General features: G+C 58.5%; 1 protein-coding gene across 12 annotated transcripts in view; it reads left to right on the top strand.

Annotated features, from left to right (window-relative positions):
* Positions 1-248: 248 nt before the first annotated feature.
* The window catches only part of TCF3 (transcription factor 3), a 32,642-nt gene continuing 22,986 nt past the window's right edge, over positions 249-9,904 (top strand). For all 12 annotated transcript variants that reach the window (XM_060416460.1, XM_027970220.3, XM_027970222.3 and 9 more), the window contains exons 1-3: positions 249-519; positions 2,359-2,482; positions 5,575-5,647. In XM_060416460.1, the coding sequence (XP_060272443.1) occupies positions 2,411-2,482; positions 5,575-5,647 (145 nt within the window). In that variant the 5' untranslated portion in view covers positions 249-519; positions 2,359-2,410. The remainder of the gene's footprint in view (positions 520-2,358; positions 2,483-5,574; positions 5,648-9,904) is intronic.

The following is a 9,904-nucleotide window of genomic DNA, read 5'->3' as shown; positions in this document are numbered from 1 at the left end:
CGTGCGCCTCCGCGCTGAAAGATAGTTCCTGCCTCCGCGCCCCCGCCGTTGGCCGACAGATCTCTGGAGCTCCCCTTCCAGGCGCCGGGCTCCGCGGGTCCGCAGCCGCATCTAGCGTGCGCGTATGGGCGGGCGGCGGCGGCCGGGCGAGCAGGCGGTGGCGGAGGGATCCGCGAGAAGCGACGGGGCGGGGCGCTCGGGGCGGGGCCTGTCGAGGACGGGGCGGGGCGCGGGGCAGGGGGCGGAACATGTCTCCCGCCGCAGGAAGATGAGGCAGCGGCCGCGGGCGTAGCGGGCCGGACCGAGCCCAGCGACGCGGCAGGAGGGCACCGCGGGCTCGTCGCACGCCGTCTCCGTCAACTCCAGGGCCGCGCGCAGGGCCCGTGGGGCGGACACGCGGGGAGCCGGGCCACGCGCCGCCGCCCACGCGTGCCCCTCGGGGCCGCGACGCCTCTTTGTCCGGGGGGGCCGTTCATGCCACCGCCCCCCGCGCGTTGCGGGCCGGGCCGCACCGAGCAGGTGAGCGCGCTGGGACCCTCCGCCGTTCGGTGCCCGGCGGACCGGGCCTCTTCGCGCGGCGCCGTTAAGCCGGGACCCGGGGACGCCGGGCGGGGGCGGGCTGGGCTGGGGGCGGCGCGGCCGGAGTCATTGTTCTCTAACTTTGCGCGCCGGAGGGGGCCGACGACGTGGAGAGCGCGCTCGGGCCCGCGCGCCCCCGCCGACCGGCACTTCGGGAAAGTTTGCGGAGCTGGGCGGGGGTGACGCGCCGCCGCCCAACTTTGTGGCGGGGCAGCAGCGCGGGGGCCGCGGGCGCCCCCTTCCCCGGGGGCCCGGCCGGCGGCGGAGTTTGGAGGGGAGCGAGCGAGGGAGAAGGAGCGTCCTTTTGTCTGCGGGGAAGGTGCGCCGCGCGCCTGCGGGCTCGGGCCGGGGCCAGGCTGGGGGACACATCTGCTCTGCGCTCCGCGGGCGCGGGCGGCGGGTGCGCCCCAAGCTTCAAAGGGCTCCCGGGCCGCGCCGCGCCGCCCGCACCGGCTGCGGGGGGTGGGGTGGGGATTGGTTTCCCGGGCCCCCTCCCTCCCCCTTCCCCCCCCCCCCGAGGACGACGGTCCTGCCCCTCTCCCAAAGTGGCTTCGAGCCCCCCAAAGTCCTCGTGACACCCTGGAAGTATCTCACCTCCCCCAGAGAAGCATGTTTCAGCCCCCCCTCAGGTCTGTTTTAAAATCGGTTTCAGCCACCCCACGAAGAAGTGCGGTTTCGTACTCCTCAAAAAAAAGGCAGTTTCACACGCCCTCCAAAAAAGAAAAAGCTTCGCGGGGGAGGGGGTGCGCCGGGGCATCCGTTTCACACCCGTCTCCAGTTGGCAAACAAAGCGGGGGTTTCTCCGCTTCTGAAGTCGGGTCTCCCTCCACCTCCGAACCCTAGCTTCCCTCGTGGCCCCCACGGTTTCTGCTTGCCGCCCTCCTCCCCCCTGGGGGCCCGGGAGGAGACCCTGGAGGGGCCTCGCTGTCTGACTGTGGGACGGGGACCTGTTCTCTCTCTTCTGGGTGTGGGATGGTGCCTGGCAGGTGGATTCCCCCTCATTCTAGAATGGATCCCCTAGGGACCTTGGGGGGATGGGGGAGACTCGGGTCTTGGGACCCCCTTCCCCCAGGGCAAGAGATACTTTCAAAGTTGCTTAAAAATAATTGCCAGATATATCGTGACAATAAAACACCCTAGGGTGGTGTTTCTCTTTTCAGAGTTCGGTTGTTTTTCGTGGTGGGAAGTTTTGTGGGTCGGTCCCTTTGCGGGACACCCCCGCTGCCAGTGTAGTCGTGGGACAGGAAGGGGGCTCTGCAGTCTTACTTGTGAATTTATTTTGCTTTGAGTTTGGGGGTGACCAGGCCTTCAACGTGTTCTGACAGCTGTTGGGGGGGTCACCAAGTTTCCCTTGGGGCGGGGCTGGGTCGCCCCTCCCTCTTCGCGGGGGCGGGGCCGGGGCTGGTGGGAAGCGTGCGGGTGGGAGGAAATAGGAGAGGTGGCCGGGAAAGGGGCGGGTTCTGACCTATCTGGGAAGGGACCACTCCGCCCCGCATCCTGTGTAACATTTGCAACTTGATTCCTTGGTGGTCGCTGAGGGAGTTCAGGGGATCTGCTCTGTGCTGCCTGAACCCCGTTGTTCAAACTCCCCCATGGCCCTGGGGAGGAGTCTCTAGGGGCCCCAGTCCCGGAATCCTGGCTGCGAAGGACCCAGACCCTAGGAGCATTTAGAGGGGCTCTTAAACAGCCTCCCCATCTGTCCACCTCGGCTGTCCTCACTTATGCCTCTTCTCTCCTTCCTCCTCCTCTCTGCCTGCACCCGTGGTGGCCACCACGCAGGGCTGTCTCTAGGCCTAAGGATTTGACCCCGGCCCCTCGTTGCCCCTGGAGAATGAACCAGTCGCAAAGGATGGCGCCTGTAGGCACGGACAAGGAGCTCAGTGACCTCCTGGACTTTAGCATGGTGAGCGACCCTACCCACCCTTCCTCTCCACCTAGCTCTCCAGGGCCCTAGGACCATGGGAAGAAGCCACTGCCAAAAACACCTCCAGTATCTGGACCTCAAACTTGTTTGGGTCAAAGGACCCCAGCTGAGGTTGGAGGGATTTAGGGAGCTGCCAATGGATGGGTTGACACCTCCACAAAAGGGTGCAGCTTCAGGGCACCTGTCACCCAACTGTATGCCTTGGCACAGAGTGGGTCCAGCCCACTCCTTTACAGCTGGGGAAACTAAGGCCCAGAGTAAGGGTGGGGCTGCCCAGGGCCCTCAGTTCCTCCTTGCGGAGGCTTGGCCCTGAGACCCCAGCTTGCTTTGGGCGTGCAGTAATCTTGACAGTGATCTTGCTTCTGATCTATAGGATGGTATGATCAGGGTTATTCACAGCACTGTCGATGCAAAAAAATGGGAGTGCCCAATGTGGGGGCCTTCTGTGAATGGAGAGAGGACACACTCAGTAGACGTGTGATTGTAGTGCACAGTGTCACCAGGAGCTGGGGTCGTAAGTGACCAAAGACCTTGAGAGCAATGCACAGGAATCTGGAGGGATGGGAATGTGGGGTGTGGCAGAGGATGTCCCTACACTTCCCAGGCAGTGTGCTCCACCAGCCACAGCCTGTTCCCTGGCCAGGTGGATGGAGCTTCAGAGAGGGTGCTGGCTTCCGGAGGTCACATAGCTCAGACAGACCTGGGGGTTGGGGGCTGGAAGCTAGAGCTTCCCTTGGAGGAGTGGGGGCCTTGGTTTGCCCATCTGTAAGGTGGGCTGCCTGTGACAGAAGTAAACCTGGGGACTGCATGTGGACTTCCTAAATCCTGCCCCTCTCCCTGCCCCACTGAGCACCATTTTGGTTTGATTCTTTTGGTCTGAATTTGATCATCTGCTGGTATGAGGCCTAGGACACTGAGGTCTGTCAAAAACAAAAGTCCCCAAGCTGAAGCCACCCTGCGGAAAAACAGCCCTCGGGACAGAGCGGCCGCGGCTCCGGAAGGGCCAGGCTGGTATTTTTAAGCCCCGTTTTATTTTTTCCTCCGCGGGTGAGTAACCAGGGGTGCTACTCAGTTGTTTTTTTGTTAAACTGACAAGTCACAGACTATTGGGCTGGAACAGACCAGCTTAGGGGTCAGGGGAGGGGTTGACCCCTTCCCCCTGCCACCCGACAGCCCCAACCACTTGCCCACCTCCCCTTTCTGTCTGGAGGGTCCAGACTGCCCCCTCCCCCACCAGCTCAGAGCCAGCAACCCACTTCATGGATAAGGAGACTGAGGTGGAGTGGGAAAGGTGCCCAGTGTATCCTCTGGGGAAACCCAGAACTGGATCTTTTTCACGCTCCTTGTCATCATGGGGAGAGAGGTCCAGACACAGCCCCGGTTGCGGCTCACAGCTCTGCCTCCCACCTGCCCCATAGAAGTTGACTTAATTTGTTTTCTTAAAACAACCTAATTTCGACTAAAACAAAAAGATTTTAAAGGGAAGCGTATCTTTGGGGCAGGTCCATGTGAAGGAAATGAGGTAACTGTCACTTAAACACCAGAAAAGAAAGCTGCCCCCAGCTATTAAGATCCATGTCCTCCTGGTCTGGGGCTTCTTGTTAGATGGGTGGTCTTGAGTGCATGTGGGCTCTGAGCGCTGTCCTTCAGGTGGGCCTGAGGTTGTCCCCAGCCTGATGATGGCCTGGAACAACTGGGGACCGGGGAGGGTGCTGTGGGCAGGCGCTGGCACAGTGGTCCGACTGTACTCCTCTGAGCCCTGTGCATGCCCTCGTGTGCTTGGGTTTCACAACAGCCTACGCGTCCTGAGCCCTGAGTCCCATTTCACAGAAGGAAACACTGAGGCTCTGAGCAGTGCGGGGGCCTGTCTGGGCTGATCACAAGACTTGAAGCACCTACAGGACACGGCCCAGTGCCCCCTGTGACAAGTGCCACGTCAGCGGCCCCCGGCACCCTGGAGGATGAAACAGAAATGGAATTGAGCCCCTGCTCCTCCGGGGGAGCTTGACTGATGACCCCCAGGCCTGCCCCTCCCCCGGCGCAGGCCTAGGGTCCCCAGTGGGAAACTGGCCCACCTTGAGGACAGGGCCCTGGGTCCAGTGAGCACCGCACTGCCCCCAAAGGGGACACAAACCCCAAGAACGCACATCCAGCCTGGGTGTTCACCTGCCATGAGCCTCTGCACTTACCCTGCCAGCTTAGCCTGTGGCCTCAGTTTCCCGTTCTGTAGAATGGGGTGTGCAGGCAGAAACCCCCTTCCTGGTCCTTCCCCAGGCTCGTGATGCTACCCCCAACAGTCACACCCACAAACCCCACACCCTCACCTCTTGGTTGGCCAGGGAGGGTTTGGGGGCCATCAGCCGCTCCTCAATTAAGTTCTAAGCCCTGATTCAGGCCAGTCTGAGTCACTTGGGGCCCAAAAAGAACCTCTGAACTCAGACCCTTGGGGAAGGGCAGGACTGTGTTTTGTTTTTTTCTATGGCACAAGGGTTTGTTGATGTTGGGTTTTCCCAGTTAATGCTGCTAAGCTGTTTAATCTTGAGGGACTTAACACCGTGGGTTTGGTTGAGTGAGTGGGGAGGCCGGTAGGGGTTGGGGGGTGATGTTCCCACACTGGGTGCCCCCAGCCTCAGGAGAACTGCCCAGTCACTGGCAGGGAGGGGTGCAACCTCAGAGCAGAGCCTAGAATGTGGGGCTGCTCCCCGTCCCGGCAGTGGAGCCTGGGTGTCCTCCCCTCACCCTGCCACTTGCGGGATTGGACACAAGGAGAGGTGGGAGCCAGGCTGGTCAGGGAAGGTCAGGGTCGGAGGCTGGAATACCAATGCCTGGGGATCCGTCTGAGGTATAAATGATCACTTTTATTTAAAGCTGGAATTTAAAAGTGTATCCTTTCTAAGAGTAGGGATTATATCAAGTGCTCTTAATTCATCTTTGGAAAGCGGTAAACAGGAGTTTTTGAATTCCACTGGTGACTTTGATCTAGGAGGTGCTCCTTGGGGGTGGGGGTCCCAGTGGGACAGGACCCCGGCAGAGCTGTGATCCCCACTTACCCTCTCCCTCCCTTCCTGCAGATGTTCCCGCTGCCTGTGGCCAACGGGAAGAGCCGGCCCGCCTCCCTGGCTGGGACCCAGTTTGGAAGCTCAGGTAGGAGGACCCCACTGCCTCCTGGCTTTGTGTTTGAGGGAGGAGATCACTGCTTGGAGGGTGGGCCAGGCAGCCTAGGACCACCACTGTCGGGGGCTGGTGGACCAGGCACCAAGGGAGGAGGTGTTTGGGGGCAGTGCTCAGGCCCACCAAGTGGTATGGGGATGAGGGGCTTGGGATAGTGTTTCCAGGCTCACGGGTAGGCGTGAGATGGGGCGACAGCCTGAGGGAAGCTGAAGAGCCAGCCGTTGTCATGGTCTTCTGATCTGCCATGGGGCTAGGGGAGGGAGTCCAGTGGTTAGCGCAGAGTTGTTGTCCGGGCTAAGGTGGGCACTTGGGCCTCCAAGGTCTCCCTGGTCCCAGTGGGTTCTGGGTCTCCAGTCCCTCCCCAGGGGGAAACCTGAGGCCAGAAGGGGTGTGGTGTGGAACCCCAGCTCTCCACATCCTGCCCAGCTCCTGGCTGTTCTCGGTCAAGTGTGTATTTGGCACATGCTGTATACAAGACCAGGCTTTGGGGTGAGCGACTGGCCTGGTGTGCTCTAGATCTGGGGGTTTGAGTGTTTACGTGGGATTGTCCCTGGCACTCCTGGATGAGCTGGTCACCCCTGTGGCACCAAGTACAGAGGGTGGACAAGGAGGATAGACAGGCCGCAAGTAGCTTACAGCAGGGGTTAGGCAGCAGAGTGCTGGGGGAAAGCTACCCCGTAGCTGGGCAGAAGGGCCGTCTCCGGGGAGATGTCTGAACTGAGGCTTGTGAATGCCGAGCCCCCGGGGCAGGACAGTTCCTGGGGTGCTGGAGGAGCAGAGGGAGGAAGGGTGGGCAAGTCGTGGAGGGCCTGGTGGGCTCAGGGGAGGACTCAGGCTTTTCCCCTAGGGAGGTGGGAGCCCTGGAGGGCTGTGGGCAGAGAGACGAGCTCAGTGCGTGTTGGGGAGGATGGCTGGGGGTCATCTCCTTGGGAAGGCTGGTGCTATGTGTGGACTTCAGTCTCTTTCTACGGCCCTGGGATGGAGGCTGTGTCCTTTCATGTCTCTGGGGTCACGATAGAAGTGTCTATCTTCTCCAGATTCCATCGGGGTGGCTGCAGGGAGCCGGCTGGAGGTGGAGGGGGTTTCGAGGGTGGTTTGTGCTCACTCACCCCCACCTCCTAAAGGTGGGGGTGGTATTGTCTGCTGCTGCCCGGCACTGGCCTTCCTCTCCGCCGGAGGAAGTGGCCTCAGGGCTGGCTGGCGTCCTCCTGAAGTGTGGAAATCCCCACCGGCCACCCTGCCCCCCAAACAACCCTCAGGAGCTGGGGTTGCTGCTGCTTTCCTGCTTTAAGCAGAAGGCCAGGCCCTGGGAGGCTTCCTGGAGGAGGTGGCGTTGTCCTTCCTCCTCAGAAGGTGAGGTGGCTCCCTCACCTTTCCCCAGGCCTCTTCCTGACTCTCTTCCCTTTTCCAGGGTTCGCTTGGGGCCAGGAGCCCCCAAGGACCACACCTGGCCCAGCCTGGGGGCCCCCTGTGGGTTTTTCAGGTTGATTTTCCATTGTTCTTGCAGGCCCATTTTACTTACAGCCCCACCTGACCATGTTGGATGGGAAGGGTCTGGTCTTGACCCCTTGAATGTCAGGGCTAAGCTTTCTTGCCCACGAGGGTGTGGTGTGGCTGGACCAGCCCGAGGTCCCCAGTTCGTTTCAAGCCATTAGTGCTGCCAGGAGTGAGGGAGGGGACACGGGGCTGGGAGCCCTAAGACCTGAGCTCAGGGTCTCCCTCCTTGCTGTCCTGTCAGATACAGGGCAGGCTGTGTCACCTGACCCAGGTGACGTGCCTGCATGCCTCAGTTTCCTCATCTATAAAACAAGTCTCCCTGTCAGCTGATTCGATGAGTCCTTGGGCGTGAAGGTGCTTTAAGATCTGAGACATAGGGCCGTCTCCATGTCTGCCTTGAGCTCACAGTAAAGGGGGGTCCTGCTCCAGATGTGAGAACCCCAGGAACAGAGACTGGCCCCTTTAGGGGGCTCTCCCTTGCTCCTTCCCTGGTGGAGCTGGAGACCCCAGGAAGAGGCCAGGGATGAATGTTGGTGGTCAAACTGCAGGATGGGGCTTGGGAAGCCCCCTGCTTTCTGAGCCTGGGTCACCGCCCTCCAGACAGGCAGGGTTGCCTTAAGGGGATGAGAGCTCCAGGGGGTCCTGCCAGCCCAGTCCTCCCTTTCCGCTCTGTACATCCTGGCTCAGTGTCTGCTTAGAATTCCTTCAAGTCCACTTGCATTTTCCTAGACCTGCTCCAAAAAAGCACTTTGCATCAGAAGAGCAGCTGCCCAGGCCGTGGGGAGGGGTCTCCAGCAAGAGGGTCTCGGGTTGTATGGGCTGAGCAGCCACCCTGCCAATCTGTGCTGTCTCTGTCTAGAGACTCTGTCGAGATATTGAAGACACGCTAACCTGACGTGGAGGCTTGCTTGTGTTAGATTAGAAGGCTGTAGAATGAGAATAGTTTTTCCACCCCCACCCTTTTGGGAAACCCCGAGGCACAGCTGTCTCAGTGGCATCACCTCCTGTGCCCAAATACAGGGTCAAGGGCCCCCTACCCAGAAACGTCAGAAGGCGCTGGCTGACCCCAGAGGAAGGGCTTCTCTGTTGTCATGTCTCTGCAGCTCTCCTGGTTTGTGTTTCTAAATGTTCGTAACACATGCTTGGTACAAACCTCACAGGCAGGCAAGGCGGCATCCGCCCTGGGTCAGCACGGACGTGTGGTTACAGCCTCAGCCTAAGCTCCAGACCAGAACCGCTGGCCGTGGACCTGTGTCCATGGTGAGGATGTCCCTCTGGCATCCCAGGGTCGGCTCTTCCCCACCTCTTCCAAATCCACCTCTTTAGCGGGCACTAACGTGTTAATGAGCGATTATCTTTCCAAAAGCATATTGGTCAGATGGGTTATTTTCTTATGAATTTCTGATCACTGTCTTGAGCCCTTCTCCCTTTTTACTTGGATTTGGTCAGCTTTTTATTTTGAAATCACAATATATTCATGGGAAGTTGTAAAGAAATGTGCAGGGCAGCCCCAAGCCCCTCCCCAGCCTACCCCTTCCCAGCCTCCTCTCATATGACACGGGATCAGGAGACCGACCGTGGTACAAGCCACAGAGTTTACTCAGTATTTTAGTTTATTCATGAGTCCTGCGTGCACCATTTGTGTGTCTGAGGCTCCGTCCAGTTGTATCCCACATGTAGCACTGTGAAGCCACCCCCACGGTCTCTTCAGGACTATTCCATTGCCCTACGACCTCCCACCTGCAGCCATTCACCCCTCCCCACCACGTCACCCTGGCAACCCTTGATTTCCTCTTCTCCATCTTCCCAACTTTGCTGTGTTGAGGATGTTGCATACATGGAACCACACAGCACGGAGCCTTCTGGGGTCAGCTTTTTCCACTGATCACACTTCCTTGGAGACCCGTCCAGGTTGTTGGATCAACAGTTTGTTCCTTTTTATGGCTGCCTGATGAATTTTTAAACAGCAATAGTAACACTTACCAGCAACTTATATCAGCATTTCTCAAGCACTGTACTCCAGGAACCAACCCTAGATCATTCATTCTGAGTCCTCAGTCCTCCTGGGGTGGTGAGACAGGTGCAGTCATCCCCCCCATTATACTTAGGATAAAGCTGAAACTTTGAGAGTTTAGTAACCATCCCAGCTAACCACCCAATGCTGTATTCTCTTTGTAGCGTCCTGTGCCCTATACTGTTCTTACTGATTTGCAGGAGCCTTTTATAGGAAGGATATTAGTGTTTTGTGATCTGTGTTGCAGCCTTTTTCATAAGTTTTCATTTATAACTGTTGTTGATGATGTAGATTTTCAATTCCTCTCAGTGGTTTACAGGTTTCATTTTTATGTTGTCAAGTCTTTCCATTTGTTCTAGCCTTGGTGCCATTTCTGAGAAATTTTTAAGAATTAGGTGACAGTCCATTCTGCAGGGCAGATGTGACGGTCATGAATGTGCCTGTTCTCATTCCATCAAATTGAGGAATATACAGGAAAAGACGCTGGAGGACAGAAAAGGACGCCTTTACAGCTTTTGTGAGAGCAAAGAAGTGAAAAATAAGTGGGAGGTAGAGAACCTCAATGATGGAGTGATCAAGATTGAACTTACATAGCAGTTCCTGGCCAATGGCACATATCCTGCTAACCTGTGGGACTGCTCAGAACAGACACTCTTGGGCCCTTTTCATCAGAGATACTGATAAAAAGCCTGCAATGAGGCCTGAAAGGCACCTTCAGT

Source organism: Ovis aries, chromosome 5, assembly GCF_016772045.2.
Source record: "Ovis aries strain OAR_USU_Benz2616 breed Rambouillet chromosome 5, ARS-UI_Ramb_v3.0, whole genome shotgun sequence".
NCBI lineage: Eukaryota > Metazoa > Chordata > Mammalia > Artiodactyla > Bovidae > Ovis > Ovis aries.
The sequence above is the reverse complement of the archived record's forward strand: the minus strand, read 5'-3'. Positions and strand labels throughout refer to the sequence as shown.